Raw genomic sequence first — 17,419 nt, forward strand, 5'->3', positions numbered from 1 at the left:
GGTAAAATTTGCAACTGCAAGAAAGGCCCCTAAATGGGGGTCTACAAATATGCCCCTCTTCGGTAGAGTTCATGAGTGTAAAGAACATGAACAATGGAGTGAAAAGAAAGTGTGAATAGTGAGTGGAATGAAGTGAACTCTACCGAAGAATCAAAGAGACCCCCATAGGGACACTAGTGAAACGCAAAGTCACCCAGGCTAGCAGACGAGCACAAAGGCTCTAATCCTAAAAGAGAAAGCATATCTCAAAGCACCTCTGAAGCTACACTAAGGACCCAAGCTCCTTCTAAAACGTCTCCAAAAAGTGACCCGAAGATCGATGTCAAAGGTGAGTAACGGTCGAACCACCCTGGAGTACGATCAAGAATGTGCCCAAGGGAAACTACCCTATGTGGACTACGAGATGAATATGTGATAAGCACAGGGTAATGAAGTGAGGATGGTGAGAATAAGTGCAAATCCATGAAGGCGAGACGTGCAATGCCGGTGTATACGAATGCTAGGAGCCGGGACTCTGAATGACGAGACTGACTCTAAACGCTAAACTAAGAAAAATAATGGCTCTGGAAGCCAAACCAAAAAAAACTAAACCTAAACACTAAACTAGAAAGCCCATAGGTGAAGACCAACGGTGGTGATACAATAAAAATGCCCATAGATGCCTGATCTATGGTGGTGAAACTCTCAAATGCCCACAGATAAAAATCTATGGTGGTGATAATCTCGAAAGCCCAAGGATGAAAATCCATGGTGGTGAAATAACTGAAATGCCCATAGATGCCCGATCTATGGTGGTGATAATCTCGAAAGCCCAAGGATGAAAATCCCTGGTGGTGAAATAACTGAAATGCCCATAGATGCCCGATCTATGGTGGTGATAATCTCGAAAGCCCAAGGATGAAAATCCCTGGTGGTGATAAAACTGAAATAAATGCTCATAGATGAAAATCTATGATGGTGAATAACCGATCAAAGCCCATAGATGTCCGATCTATGGTGGTGAATCTGAAATAAATGCTCATAGATGAAAATCTATGATGGTGAATCTGAAACAGATGCTCATAGATGAAAATCTATGATGGTGAATATGAAACAAAGGGGATGCCCTAAACAAACTGAAAAAAAAAATAGGGGGATGCCCTAAACAAACTGAAAATAGGGGAATGCCCTAAACAAGCTGACAATAGGGGGATGCCATAAGTGATAACTCGTAAAGATCGACAAATGAGTCTGACAACCATGATATCAAAACGAGACACGGTAAACCCAAAGAGAGGGGGTATGCCCCAGTAGAAAAGCACCAAAGGGGGTATGCCCCAGTGTGACGACTTGCAAAGATCAAGAAGTGGATCAAGTGATGAGAAAAGTCGCAAAAGATCTAATGAACTGAAGGATGGGGGTATGCCCCAGTGTAAGATGGTAACCAACATAAGATATAGAATGTCACCAAACAAGACACTCTGGGATATGCTCAATGATGATGCAGTGAAAAGATATACATAGCCTCAATGAACCAATGCTAAAACAAGTCCAAGCATCACTGAAACTATGCTGACGAAGCAAAACTAAAATAATGGATCAAACAAATGTTGACCAAAACTCTAGGTCTGACATGTAAGCAAATCAAAACACGACATGTCGACTATCAATCATGAGAATATCATCACAAGTGCATCAACAATCTAATAGGCCCTACCATCATGGGAGATGTTGAGCATAATGTCCAAAGGCATGTGAAAACTCAACCGGAAGGCTCGAGACTAGTCCACATCTTCCTCGGATCAAGAGAAAGGGATAAAGTCAGGTAAGATGATGAAATATGTAAGCCCAAAAGATGTAAGGCTCTGATAAGATGGGAGCAGGTATAACGGTGTTCAATGGAGGATGTATGGGTGCGTAACAAAGATAAGTGAATATCCAAATCAAACTAAGTACGCTGAGGAGACTGAGCCCAAAGTGTCAATGACTCCATGATCCGTCGTAAGCAACAATCATAAACACGAAATGGAGTCTCAATGTCAAAGTCAACAAGGTGGCCATGTCTCAGTGTGAATGCATCATCTCAGAATGGGTAAGCTCTCTATGTAGGATGATCTCTGGAAAGTAAGTGTCCGGCATAAACTGTCATCTAGCAAAACCATCATCGATGAGTGGGCTATGCCCCAGTGTAAGCATCTCCAAATCAAACGTCGATGAGAGGAGTGCAACCAGTCATACATCATCTGATCAAAATGAACCTCTGCTCCTCAAAGTCATCGTGGTAATGTGAAGAGAGTATCTGACCTCCTCTAAAGAAAAGAGCATGTCCCAACGTGAACTGGTATCTATAAGATCAACCGCCAATGAAAGGGTTATGCCCCAGTATAGGGCAAACCCTGAAATGACTAAACTCCGCTGCATGCTCTCATAAGTGTCCGTGTCCTGATCCAATCATCTCAAAAATACGTCAACAATGATGAGAAGGCTATGCTCATGTGATCACATCAAAGAAATCACCCAATCATATCTCGTACTCCAATGTGAAATGAATCTAATCGCCTCTAAGGAACAACTATGCCTAAAAACCATCATGGACTGAAAAGGGGTATGCCCCTGTGTAAAGTACACCATATGAAATGCGCCAATCAGGTCTCATGCTCCAATGTGAAAAAGAACATGGCTCAAAAATCCGTCATCGATCGAGAAAAGTATGCCTCGACATAATGGTCATCTGATAATAAAACTCTCTGAGATGGTTATGCCCCAGTGTAGGGTCATACCATAACTCCTGGTCCATCACGAACAGAATGCTCTCGAATCAATCCCGAGTATCGCTCACATAAAAGTTGTCAAACACAATGTGTGATGTCATGGCCTCAGGGTGGTCTTAAGACGCAGGACGTAACGAAGGCTAGGGTGATAGGGTGATAGAAATGAAGGAAAACTAGGCCCAAATACCCAATGATCAAAACCCATGCCCTCATGTATAAAATGCAACATGTATAGCAAATCTCGTGAGCCATGGACCTGAAGATGCCTACAGTGAACATGGTAACAGTGATGATGCAATGAAGAAAAATCGAACTGATGACGAGATGTATAATGATGGTGTGAAGAGAGCACCAAACCCGAAAATGAGGTCACTGTAAGAATGGAATAAGAAGTGAAATAAAAATGATGAATTAGAAGTGAAAATGAGGATGATGATGAAGCATAGAATACGAGAACGAGTGATGATCCGCTCAAATCAAATATGAAAGGAGGTCGCGTCAATAACGAACACAATAATGGAATGGACAATGACCCAGAGCTCCTAAGAGAAGGCCACTCATCTCGCTCTCAAAACATACAACAAAATGAATACGAAGAATGAAAGGTCTCGGAAAGCTCACATACGAACTCTCATCATCAAACATACTCAACAAAGCGACTCTCGAACACTGATATATACACTCAATGATAGAGAATATCATACACCCATGCACCTATTTATTTTTCATTCATTTTTTTTGTTTTGTTGTTGTTGTTTTTTTTTTTTTTTTTTTTTTTTTTTTTTTTTTTTTTTTTTTTTTTTTTTTTTTTTTTTTTTTACATACATACATACAAATATACATGCTCTGAACGCAAACCAAGAAGCCACAAAGATGAGGTCAAAAATGGATAAACATGCTCTCAAACTCTGATGAGATGACCTTCTCAAACTAAGGATCCCTGGATCAACGTCCGTAGGATAGATAGTGGAAAATGACATGACTACCTTCCATGTAATGAACTGAGGAGGATTACCACTCGGGGTGGAAGAAGATGAAGTGGAACAAATGACAGATATAATAAAGAAGAGGATGAAGAACCAACGAGATGTGATGAAATGCAATGACGCAATGATAGGAAAAGATAATGAGAAAAATACGCCCCTAGGTCCAAAACTCCTGAAACTCCTAAACAATGCATGCATACACTGAAGGGCCCCTATCCCGGTGTAGAAGGTGAGCAAGGCTATAAGAAAGAAAAGGCTATGATGCTCATGCGAGGCTCAAAGGGCTAGCAATGGTCTAGATGTCAATAAAGGCAATAGGGTGTGAGCTAACCGAAATGAAGGCCACCCATCCTGCGACCACGGTCTCAAACATCGTGCTCTCAAACCCTCAAATGATCAATACTAAAGATCGATGTCCATCTGATATAACCACGTCAAACCCTCTAGAATCATGCACCAACCATACTCCAAATGCTCCATAATAATCTCAAGGATGATCCTCTCAAGGCAAAGTAAACGGTGATCTCATCAGGCGCGACTGCCCATCACAAACCAACTCTCATCATACAAGATCAATCTCTATACTCACAGAAAAATAAGTGAGAGTCTCATCAAGCAATCGACCAATCCTCATATCGTAAACCATCCAAGGATCATAAGCCAACCATCTCCATGCAAGATCAACCCTGGGCTCAAACTCCTCACACTCTACCCGATCGAATCGGAGAGGGGATGTGAAAAACTAGGAAAGCCGAGGATGAAAAGGTCATATAATGGTCTCAAGGGTGATGTTGTGCAAAGCTCACAATGAATGGATATAGGTCAAAACAAAGTCAAGGTGTGGGAAGTGAGCAAGGTACTACTCTGATCATAAGAAAATGGACCACAATCTCGAACTCTCTAGGTCAAATCTCTGATCCTAGGCTAATAGGCTCAATATCCTCCATGATAGGTCAAGCCTCAAGATCACAATGTGCAAGTGAAAAGACTTCTCAAGTCAAAAGAACAACACATCATATCACAAAACACAAACACACGTCCATAAAAGAAAATGCATCCAATGGGATAATCCGATGAGTACATCATGCAAAAGAAGGATAACAGAGACAATACTCAAGAATCGAGTTATAGTCTCTAAAAGTCAAAAACAAAACAAGACTAAACAAACAAAAACAAAAATAGTGACTGGTCCTGTCATCACATCGCTGGCCATAGAGGGAACAAAATCTGAGCACCACTGTACTAAGGTAAGCCAATCATGAGTCAATCACCCAAATCGATAAGATCAGGGACTGCTGGTGAAGAGGTGTCTGCATGCATAGCCTGAGCTGAGGTAGGTACAGAAAGCACATCGAACTGAGGATGCCCAAACGTCCCAGAATCAACAATGTCCTGTATGGCATGTCGTAGAGCAGTGCAACGATCAGTGTGATGTCCTACTGACTGATGGTACATACAGTATAAATCAAGTCGAAACTGCGGAGGCACAGGATCTGGAAGTGCCCTAGGAGCCAAAGGGGCCAAAAATCCCATGGCCTGAAATGTCTCAAAAGCTCTGCTCAGGGGTATGGTCAAATCTGAAAAATGTCTCCGACATCGTCGATGAGGGTGAGGTCGCCCCTGAGGAACTGTAACGACCGGAGGGCCGCGAACCCGGGATGGAGGTCGTGTCGACGTAGCCAATGAAATGGATGAGGAATGCTGCTGGAGCACTGAATGTGGGCGAGGTCGTGGATGTGAAGCACCCAAAGCAACAGGTGCCGGTGAAGTCGAGTGTGGCAATGAAGGCATCGCTACTCCTGGAACTCCTCTCGATGACGATGGATACTCTGACAGAATAAGCTCAATCCTCTCAACTCTCCGTGTCAAATCCACCATCATCCCGTAAAGAGTAGTAAGAGTAATGGGTGTGATCTCGTCCGACATGGTGAACCTCAACTGAAGAAGTCTAATCTCAATGTACTCTGAAAATATCATAACCATCATGCCATCAATCTCTGCTCGGGGACCAGTCACGACACTAAAACTGTCAAAGACTCTAAAACAAACACATGCAAGAGACAAAACAAAGCAACACACGGTGCTACTCAAAATAACAACACAAAATGCATGATACGAAAACAATGATAATAATAAAAAGAAGATAGAAACACATACCCAAGAAGACAACAATATCATTAAGTGAAATGAGAGTACATCATGCGAAAAATAAGACAATAAGGTCTACTCTCGAAACACAGGGTACGAACCCGAATCACTAACTATAAAACAAGACTCAAATATAAAATAAAAAAGAACAAAAACTCAAATGACTAACTAACAATGTAGTCCCAAAATACACCAACAAGGTCTGCAATATCAAAGTGTCCTGTGAGTATCAGTGCCCTGGGTGTCCAAAATGTGATGGTATAAGCCTGAAGAAGGAGGAACTGCATGTGTGGCCTAGGCTGGAAAGGAATCAACAATCATATCTGGACCAAGATCGGTATCTGTAGTCGATATGGGAAAGCTAACCACACCACTGTCAATAAGATCCTGTATGGCATGACGTAGAGAAGCACAATAGTCAGTACGGTGGCCTACCATCTGGTGAAATGCACAGAACTCGTGAGCACGAAAACGTGGAGGCAAGGTACTCGGGAGTGGCCTAGGGGCCAATGGTACTAAAAAACCAGCAGCTCTGAGTCGCTCAAAAGCTCTATCCAAAGGCATCCCCAAATCAGAATAAGTCATCTGACGTCGCCGATGGGGGCAAGACTGCTCATGCCGTGGGATACTAGTCTGTGGCCGCTGAAACTGAAATGAAGGTCGCACCGTGACAGTATGAGGATGCACAGAAGGGTACTGCTGAACTGAATGAGGATGACGATGCTGTAAAGGCGGGAAATCACTCCTGGGTATCTGCAATGATCTCGCATAGGGATGATAACCAGGTCGTCGATGCTGAAAATCCGCATAACATACGCCTCCATAACTCTCAAATGATCCAACAACTCCTTTCCCCTCAGTATCTGGAGAATGAGTAATATCTGACCATAATCCTCTAGATATGCCATCATCTACATCGAACAAAGCCTGAACCAATGACCTGAAATCCTGGAATGGGACTCCTGTCAAATGCCGAGCAAACCTAGGATGCAAACTCCTCAAAAACATGCTCATTTGATCTCTCTCGGTAGGTCTCTCAATCATCTCCGCAGCCTTCTCCCTCCATCGGGAGATAAAAGAAGAAACAGACTCATCTGATCCCTGTCGAAGAAACTCAAGCTCTCTACGTGTAACACTCGTATCACCACTGAATGAATACTGTCTCAGAAACTCCCGTGCTAAGTCCTCCCAAGTTCTCCGACGAGATAACTCTAATGAAGCGTACCATCTCTGTGTCATGCCGCTCAATGACAATGGGAACAAAGTGAGCAACTGTGCCTCATCTAGACCAAGGGCCCTCATAACTGTGCTATAAAGTCTGAGATGAATACGAGGACATCCAACACCCGTATATCTCTCTATATCCGGCATCCTGAAACCGACTGGCAAAGTGGTCACTGGCACATCGTTAGGGTCATCCCACAAAATCATCTCATCAGGATCTCTCATCTGTCTAATCCTCCGCTCGAATATGTCCATACGAGAACGAGAATCCTCAATAACAGTAACTGGTGTGACAATAGGTGGAATGACAGCAATCTGATCATGCAAAGTCTGTGCAGATGGCATCTGAACAGGTATAACAGGTGGTGTCACTATATCAGATGGCGTGTCCTCGAGCACTACGTGTCTACTCTGCTGAGTATCCATCCTCTAACTCAAACTGGTCAATGCCCCCTGAATCGAAACCACAGAAGTGATAAGCTAACCAATCGAAACTAACTGTGAATCCGTCTATAGTAGCTCAGAGATACGAATCAACCTCTATCCCACTCAACCCAGGGCACTGAACCAAGACTGGGACTATAAATAGACTCCTACAAAAGAACTCAAACAAAACGACTCAAACACGACTCATGCAACGACACGGGATGTAACGAACAATGACCAACACATGATACAATACAACCCAATACATGACAAGGTGTGATACACAATCATATGCTGACAATCAAAATTTGGATAGACGATAGAATCTCTAGAGTCACATGAGTGTCCAACATGAGATGACTACAAATATGACTAAAGAATTTCTATCGATGATCCAGAAAATGATCGAGGTGTGAAGAAAGTGAATGGGGTGCGAAGAACAACACTATCACGAGATCGATACTCAATATATAACAAAATATCCTTGACTCAACCTTCAACTCGAGCTCCATATGAGAAAGAATGATAAGGTGATCAAGGCGAATCTCTCGAAAAATGTGTGAATATGAAAATGTGCCTTTCACCTTTCTGTAATGAAAATGTGAGCATCGAGTGGAAAATCGAACCATGGATCAAACAAAGAATGAAGCACTAAGCCCGTGATAGGTGTACAGTGTAAACAGATGATCAATGAACATATCCCAAAGTATCGAGTGAGTGACAACAAAGTGAAGAGATGTGCCGAGCCAAGAAAGAAAAACGAAAACCCTAGGGAGAAAACATGCTAAACTCCTCGAGTGAAAAACATAATCCAAGGTGACAAGACGAAAGATGATCCAACCGATACTCAAACTCATACTGATCTCCGAGCACTCCCAACTAGAGACTAAAAAGAGGGAGTGTCGAATCCAAAGTGTGACCACAGAGGCTCTGAAAGCCCTCAGATGCACCCACGTGTAGGGAGGGAGTCCTAATCGAAGGATCTACGGCTCAACCTACAAGGTCAAGGTGGCTCTAAATGGATATGGGTGGACTTTAAAGATCCCTAGCAGAAGCGATCATACCCTCCGGCGGTATGCAACCCTCTGCACGCCTCCGAAGAGATGGGGCGCTTCCATGCAAGGTGGTCATCACATCCACACATGCACTACCTCGACATCCCAGGGGGCTCCTATAGTGAAAGCTCTCACACTCTCAACACTCAATGGTCGACTAGAGTGCACAGTGAATGGTGTGGGTGCATCCGAAAACCCTAAAAAGCTAAAACAATAGAGAAAACACACTGGTCGCACAACTATCCATGAAACCTAGCTCGGGGCTATACAGGTCTTCAATGATCGGACTCCAATCAGCATCGATATGTCGATCTCCTCCAGAACGCTCCCAGACATCGGTATAGCCCGTCGCTAGACCCTACTCTTAATCTCTGGCTCGGTCAGAGAACAAGCACACAGAAGGCCTCACACATGCAAAAGTGAGAACCGAAATGAAGGAAATGACCGAGACCAAGAGATTTGGAGGTAAGGGGATAGAAGTGCGGCCCACATGGACAAGCGACATGCAATCAAGCAGAAGAAGGGCAATCATGCGACATGCAGTCAGACAGAGTACAAGATATATCACTCATGCACACATACAAGCTATGAGAATCAGGATGAATAGTGATAAGAACACCATGCTCAAAGACGATCAAGATGATATATAAGCTAGAGAATCGACATGTCAAATCAAACCAACAATGAATCCATACATGCAAGGCGATCAAAACAATCATGGCAAATATCAGAATCACTATGCTAAGTGAAATAAGATAGGCAATCAATACAATCAGCATGTCAATATCTCAAACGAATATGGCAATGAAGCACAGAGAAAATAACTATCTCGGGATCCTCAATCAAGAAGAATCAATCATCATAACCAACATGTCAAATATCTCAAACAAATAAATCAATGAAGCATGAAGAAACTGGCTATATCAAAACCCCAATCAAAATAATCAACCAACGTGATCAACATGTCAATGTCCCAAGTGAAAACTCGAGAACCCTCAATGTGCAATCAAGAAGTGAGTACCCACTGATCGACTCACCAAACGCCACATTTGCTTCATCTTAAGTTCAAGCTTGACCCTCTAAATGATCCCCAGTGGAGTCGCCATTTTGTGGACCCCGCATTTCGGCTCAATGCGTTTCCCACTCAATGGCGAGCTCGATTTTTATTTGAAAAAAATGGATTTTTATTGATTAAGGAAATGACTTGGAGTCGCCACTTATTTTTGTTTTATTTTTAGAGGGTAAACAAAATAAGAAAGAAAAACCCTAAGTGTGACTCCTTATTTTGGAAAAGATTGGTCTACGAAAAATCGGATCGGGTTCGGGGGTCAGTTACTTATCGGGAAGGTACGGTAGAGACCGTAGCACCCCTCCAAGTCCCTAAAGTCGGGTCTCTACTAATAAAATGAAGCAATCATGGCAATGGACGAGTAAAACAGTGAATACCCGAAACTATCATGCACATATGAGAATCAAAACATGCATATAGGAATACCAGAATGGGAATAGATACGTACCTGGGTGACGAGCCGCAATGCGCTATCAAGAAGTGAGGTTAGTGCACAATTAAGGGATAATTTCTAGCATATCATGGAGCAGAATAACATCAATCATGCATGACAATTAAATTAAATCAATCAATCAATCAATTATGTGGGGCCCCCACCAAAGCCCGTTTATTTTAGCATGAATTAATTCCGTAAATTCCATCACTCGGAATTACGGAATTTAAATTCATGTTTATTTTAAAATATTTTAAAAAAAACGAGGAAAATGTGAAGAAGATTTGCCGAAGAGAAAATGGCAATCTATTTTATTAAAAAGCGGATTTTTGGAACTTAAGAAAAATGCTAAGGATGGGAAAATTTGAAGGTTTGAAACTAATTAAAAAAAAACAGAGTTTGGAAAGCTACTTGAAAATTGGAGTTTGGGTCATTTTTAAGATCCAAAAGAGAAGGAGCGGAACAATGACACATGATCATATAGTGCATGCCAAGGGTGGCCATGCAAATTAGAATTACGTAGAGGCGTACCCCGGAAAAGGGATATGCTGGTAGGGATGAGGATGTCTCAAATCTGGGTAGTATGCTGAAACTACTTCATAGAATCGTCATTGGCAAGAAATCTTCATTGTCTAACCAAGCTTTTGTTGCAAGCAGTTTCAAAGCTTTCCCTTCGTGAACACTGAACTGATCATCCTTGTTCTCAATGGAAGAATGGACCCATCGGCCAACTCCCAGTTCGTCTAAATCAGTGGATGCAATCTTCAACTTCAAAAGGGGAAACACAGTTAGCTATAACCCTTATATCTTTTATGGAAAATCCCCAAGCAGCAACATCAGTGGCAACCAAGATTGGGCACTTTCTGCTGCAGAACTGGTTCAGAACCCAGTCTGGATCCACTTGAGACTCGCCTCTATGAATTACAGAAACCCCAAAGCTACATCCAATACTACGCGCAAGCTGGCACCTCTTTTTGGAACAGAGGATGATGACCTTAAATCCCGTCCTTGGGATCTGGGTGTATATTCCAAGCAACTGCTGATGGATTGACACACAATCATAGCACTTGAGGGACCTCACATTGTACAAAGCATTCCACTTCCAGCAGATTGTGATATCAAGTGTAGCTTATCTTGGTCTGCATCATCGCTTCCTGTTGGATCATGAGGGGTGGCAGTTGAGACAGACTCAGACCTCTCTTCTTCTGAACATTCGTGGTACCCGGGTAGTTGTTTAACAGTGGTTACTTGAAGACTTTCTGGAAGCAAACAGCCGCATAAAGCCACTGGCCGGGCAAGATGATTCACCCACCCAGGAATTCGTTTGCCTGTCAATCTTCAGCAGATATCATCTGTAAAATGGTTGCAATTCTTGGAGATGAGGTGATAGGTATCCCCATGATACCCCGCAGCCACATCCTCAATTCTTGAAGACCTTTTATAGATGACTGTTGCATGAATAAATCTGCTCCACCTGGGGACAAATCTAACATCCTTTCTCCTTTTCCTTGTTCAGAATATATTTCAAATATTGATATGTAAAATGACCTTATTGCCTCAGAACCACTCCCCTCAGTCCGTTTGAAAATTTGTTGAAGGGCAAGAGGTACCATTCCAGACTCCCTTGGACACCCAAAAACAGTATGGGTCTTGCCAGATCCACTAGGGCCCAATGCAGCCAACATCTCGCTTTTGCCATTGATGAAATCCTCCACCAAAGGCTTCACCATCCTTTCATAGACTTCTTCCTGAGAAGAAACGGCAGAGAACACATGAGAAAAGCCTTCATAGACCTCAGACTTGATCTACTTCAGATTCTTCACGTGGGAAGGCGGCGAGGTGGCAGCAGCCACCATGGGGTTCCTGGAGTGACAGGTAGTTACGAAGGTGTGATGAGGGGAGGCTGCGGCGGCGCGTGGGGTGGTGATGACAGAGGCGTTTCGCCGCCGGCGACAGCTTTGCTCGCTCTTATCATGCATTGTGTCTTCCTCATTTCAAGTATATAGTATAACCATCAGGTCATTCTGTTCACACATATCATGGAGACGGATCAATTTATGACTGTCAATCACTGCAACAACGAGCGATAGGCCCCAAATTCAATAACTTCGCAAATCCCGTTGACTCCTTGGCATTTTCAGAACCTGACTATCCCCTGACGGCTGTCCAACGCACTTAGTGCATAGCCTATAATTCCCATTGTGAGCATCTGTCAAACAGCAAGGCGTCGTCTCTTCGTTCTAAACACGACAGGTCAACCCACGGTCCCATTCGAATCTAACTTTGCATGCATCTTGATGTTGTAGAGGATATTCAAGTTACCATCCAAAGCAAGCATAAAACAAACTGTTTTGATACATTCGGCAAGTTGCATGGTTCGAAGGATTCAATGGTGAAGAAAATGATAGATTCTTAGGAATAATGATGGCATCTACCATAATGAACCTTCCTTGCATATAATCGAATTAGGGAGTGAGGACTTATGGCTTCAGGGAAGAAACATCACCACGTTTCCACTCTAGTGATGGGGTCTGTTAAGAATATTTTAATATCCACTGTGCCTAGGGAATTATAACGGACCCACCAACAGGAACAAAATCATGAGGAACATTATTGCCCGTTTTGATGCCCATAATGACGAGAAAATCACCATCACTTCTTTATTGCTTCCATGAGATAATTCCAAAGTATTGCAAGCAGCAGAATTAGCAGCGTTGAAAATACAAGAAGTAATGGAGTCAGTTTTCTCCAATTCCAAGTTCTCTAGAGATGGTTTTCTCTCTGCACTCTGGCACTCCAAACTTGTTCCAGATTCCATGAGGTTAAAAGCTATATTAGCTTGATTCAAGAGTGTCGCCAGATGGAGCACAGAAAAACCTCGCTTGCTACATTGGACCCTAGTACATAATCAGGCAGAGGTTCAATCGATTATGGTTGATGATCATCACCCCATGCAAGCCCATGTACTGTTGCAGAGCCCTGCAGTTTGCCTTGTTTCAGATTGGTTTCAACACTCTTTTTCAGCAACCTTCGTCTTTGGTACAGTTTATAAATCACCGAAATGCTGGCTGAATAGGTCATTGTCTTGGGAATCGGGTATGATTGACCCCAATAGTTGAGAGCCTTGAAGAAATCTATGTCACCCCATGAACATTACCTCTTCTGACTGATACCAAAATCACCCAAAGTTTCTGAGTCTTTCATCGTGTATTGAGCCTCCTATCCCATAAGAGGTACTCTGAAACCACTGGGTGGCTCGTAATGTCCAAGAACACTAGATACTAAACCGAAGAACTCTCACTGGCCCACTTTCCATTTCTCCAAGAAAATGCAGCAAACCAAGCTCAGAAGTTGTGCCCATACAAAAATCAACGGCAATGCTGCCAAAACTCTTCTCCTCGAGAGTACAGATGGTCACCGGGAGCAGAGGATAAATGACAGAGGAGCAAGCATAAAAACAGAGCATCAAATGAACTAAAACAACTTTAACTCAACCTCATCTCATACAGAAATCAATGGGCTTAATATAGGTGGGAAAAACCAAGTGGGAATAAGATCCAAAGATATGACTCAAAACACCCAAAGGAGAGCTAAAAAGGAAATAGATCACTCTCTAACAAAATTCACATGAAGAACCAAGCACAGATTTATTAATATAGTTACAGCAACCCAAAGAAAATCAATGGCAATCAGTACATGGTTTAGAAAACGCACCTGTCTCCTTTCTTGCCTCTATTCCCGTTTTCCTTTCCTCCCAATGCTCCTCCCCTCCGTAGTAGCCTAATCTCAAGGAATACTCTCCAGAAACAATCTCCTCCTGCCTCTAAAGCTCCTTGCTCCTTGCCTTCTCTCCCTTACCTCTGCTCCTCTCACTGCCTCCCTCTGCTCCTCTAGCCTGGATACCTCTCCAAAAAAATCCAAACCAAAAGTCCCTCTCATCAAAAGCTCCCTACCTCTTTTCTTTTCTTTCTTTCTCCTCTCTCTCGGATTTGCCCCCCTAACAGCCTCTGCAGCAACAGCCACCCCAAAAGCACCACTAATCTGCAGAATCACTTTTCTCTCTCCCGGATTTGCCCCTCTAACAGCCTTCAGAACCTCATGCCACCTGTCAACCTTCCATTGGCACTTCAAAAACACCATGTGATTCTGCACTGTCCTCTCAAAAGAAGACATGTGGTTGAGCAAGGCTCTTCCACGTGGCAAAATTTGCAACTGCAAGAAAGGCCCCTAAATGGGGGTCTACACTATGTTTTCTTGTGGAGTCTCCTAGAAGTCTTGAGTGTGACTCTAAAGTTCTACCCCTTCTTTTTATCTTAGTTCTCTATTTTTTTTTCCTTTTATGTTGTTGTCATAAACTTTATCTCTTATTCAATTCCTTAAATCCTAAAAGATAAAAACCCTAACTCACCTATTTGATGGTAGACAACCATCCTAGGGTTGCCCTACATAAAAAATACAAGGATCTCTAAGGACAAATGGATGACTTTTCAAACGATATGGGACCTAGTCTACTTCTATTCATCTTTTTGGGCCTCTACTAGGGCATTCCTCTCAACATTATTCAACTTGATTGGCTTTCAATATGTAAATCAAAAGGTTAAAATAGCAATCATTTTCATGTCTTTTGGATTGTCTTGATAAAAAGAAAAAAAAATGCATAATTGTTGAAATGGAGACAAATGGATTGGTATACTACCAAACTTGCAAACTCAAAACGGATGGCCATAGAACTTGAGAATCTGAACCAAGAAGTAAAGCCATAATTCATAAGCTTCCCAACTTATTTATACTCAAGCAAAAAAATTTCAATGCTTTGCTTGGAATATTCAATTAATCAATAACTAGAGCGCTTCAACACACCATGAAAGCAAGTAAGAAGCATAGATAAATTATAAAAATCCAATTGTACTTCTTTGGGCATCAGTGGGCCCTTGAGGTCTGGCTCAAGTGCTGAAAGGTTGGAGAGGGTTTATGGGAGGTTTTAAGTTCAAGTCTCAATGGAGACAAAAATTTACCTACCTACAAAAAGTTCTCTGGGCATTAGTGGGGAAAGGAAGCAATAATAACATAACAAATTAATCAATGAATTCTTGAACAAAACACAAGCCGCCTAAAATACAAATGGCACATGACCAAGTCAATATACAATTCCCAGGCAAGATACCACTTTTTACATATAAACCACAGTGCAAACCCCACATACTTTTTTACTTATTTATTTACCAAAACCTCATAGACAAAATCTTCACAAACCAAACCTTGGTAATCCAAAGGAAAGTGAGAGAAAAAAATAAGCTCTTCATAGACAAGTATTTATTTATTTATTTATTTCCAAAAACCTCATAGTTAAGGTTTTCACAAATCAAACCTTGGTAACCCAAAGAATAGTAAAAGCTCTTCAATTTGTGAGCTAGACAACTATATTAGCCATGTTTTTATTTAAAAATTAACAAAATAAATTAAGAAAAAATGACCTGTTTTAATGTCCTCACTCTGACCCTTTCTTATGAAACCAGAAATCAAAAAAATTGAGTTGAGGCAAATTGATGTCCATGTCATAAAGAAGAGTGCTCAGAGACATAAATGTAACAGCCCCAAAAACATGATATTCAATAGAAAATAAATAAATAAGAATTTGTTACCACATAACTCCACTTATCCTTATTTCAAATCAGTATCTATAATGTCATTTTGTTCAAATACAAGCTATTATAAATGAACACTTCTCAAATCAATCTTTCAAATAAAAAAAATTAAGTTCAAATACAAAAAAACTTAAATTCCATTTTGTTCTTCAAAGGGAAGAGATGATTTAAAAAATCAGTATCTATAATGTCATTCTTTTATGAAAGAAATAATGCTAAGAATCAAATGTCCCTTGATTAGGCTTTACGATATCCGAAAAAAAGCATTCAAATACAATTCCATTTTGTTCTTTAAAGGGAAGAGATGATTTAAAAAATCAGTATCTCTATGCCATTCTTTTATGAAAGAAAGAATTCTAAAAATCAAATGTCCCTTGATTAGGCTTTATGATATCCGACAAAAAGCACTCATACAAGGGGCAAAATGCTCCATATTGAGGAAAAAGAAGAAAAAAAGGTAACAACAAAACTCATCATTATATGTAACTCTTAATCTTATCAAATTCTGCATAATACATCACATCACTTCCTGCAAAAACAACATCAATTGGAAGCCCAAAAAAACAACTCCTGTTAGCACTCCAAATAAACTTATCAAACTCGGATCATTGAGAGTAATAGACCAAGCTGCAGATGTTAATACCCAAATCACTAATAAAGGGTTCATTATGAAATACAGGGTTTGCATAGGAATTTGTTGGGATGGATGATCATCAGTTCCCTGATATTTCTCAACAATTGTTGTTAACCTCCTCCCGACTTTCTATAAAAGGAGGGTTCTACTGTGTCAAATGTGCCTGAAAGTAACAATGTAGCCTATCTATGACACCAATTTATTTAGACGAAACTGTAAAAGTACACAGAAATAAAACTCAGGCATTGCCCAAATATCCCAAAATTTTTTAACAAATCACAAACACATAACCAAAAATATTAATTTCTGTACAAATTACCAACAAATCAAAGAACATTTGTCACTAACAACGACTTCAAACATATTGCAATCAGATAGCTGCCAATGAAGACAAAACCAAATATCAGAAATAAAACTCAGACATTGCCCAAATATCTCAAAAAAAATTAACAAATCACAAACACATAACTTGAAAATTTTAATTTTTTTACAAATTACAGACAAATCAAAGAACATTTGTCACCAACCATCATGAACCCTTTCCTTGCGTCAAGCCCGATCCATTCCTGAAAAATCCTATAGAAAATCCTATCGTCCTCACCCATCGTCGAGAAACCCTAACAGAAAAATTCTACCGTCTTCGTCTATCATCTTTATTTTAATATGGAATAAGATCGTCGTACAAAACCCTAAAAACCGCCTTCACCCATCATCCTCAAACACAAAAAAACCTAATGCCTGTACTCTTTCATTCAACACCCATCAAAAAGGAAAACCCCAACACCCATCAAAAAGCAAAACAATAAAAAAACACTCACTCTTTAGTTTTTATAGTCGATCGTTGGGCTTTACAATTTCAGCCCAATCGGAGCCCAAAGCCCCCGTAGTAGTGAGCCAGATAATCAGGCCAGGACCACCACGCGCCCCACGCCACCCTGTGTGTGAGGAAAAAATATTCTTGGAAAATTGATGATGACGTGTATGCGAAGATTCCAAGAAGCTTCCATGTTTCTTGGAAAATATTCTCTGCTTCCCGATTTTGTTCCTCG

General features: G+C 41.3%; 1 protein-coding gene across 4 annotated transcripts; it reads right to left on the reverse strand.

Moving 5' to 3' along the window:
- Nucleotides 1–5,882: 5,882 nt before the first annotated feature.
- On the reverse strand, nt 5,883–17,197 carry LOC117910597. 4 transcript variants are annotated; one of them, XM_034824694.1, is made up of 3 exons: nt 16,898–17,197; nt 13,806–16,748; nt 5,883–7,561 (listed from the first exon to the last, which is right to left on the reverse strand). In XM_034824694.1, exon 3 carries the CDS (start codon nt 7,532–7,534, stop codon nt 6,179–6,181), a length of 1,356 nt encoding a protein of 451 aa, XP_034680585.1. In that variant the 5' UTR covers nt 7,535–7,561; nt 13,806–16,748; nt 16,898–17,197; the 3' UTR covers nt 5,883–6,178. The 4 variants fall into 4 exon arrangements, with proteins under 4 accessions (XP_034680585.1, XP_034680586.1, XP_034680587.1 ...); XM_034824695.1 differs by having other exon boundaries at nt 13,806–16,533; nt 16,894–17,197; XM_034824696.1 differs by lacking the exon at nt 13,806–16,748.
- Nucleotides 17,198–17,419: the final 222 nt, after the last annotated feature.

This window comes from Vitis riparia, unplaced genomic scaffold (genome assembly GCF_004353265.1).
Source record: "Vitis riparia cultivar Riparia Gloire de Montpellier isolate 1030 unplaced genomic scaffold, EGFV_Vit.rip_1.0 scaffold785_pilon_pilon, whole genome shotgun sequence".
In the NCBI taxonomy this organism is placed as follows: Eukaryota; Viridiplantae; Streptophyta; class Magnoliopsida; order Vitales; family Vitaceae; genus Vitis; species Vitis riparia.

What these genes read in the sequence shown, in the direction of transcription:
- LOC117910597 (XM_034824696.1), bottom strand. Translation starts at nt 7,534, where the DNA reads ATGGATACTCAGCAGAGTAGACACGTAGTGCTCGAGGACACGCCATCT.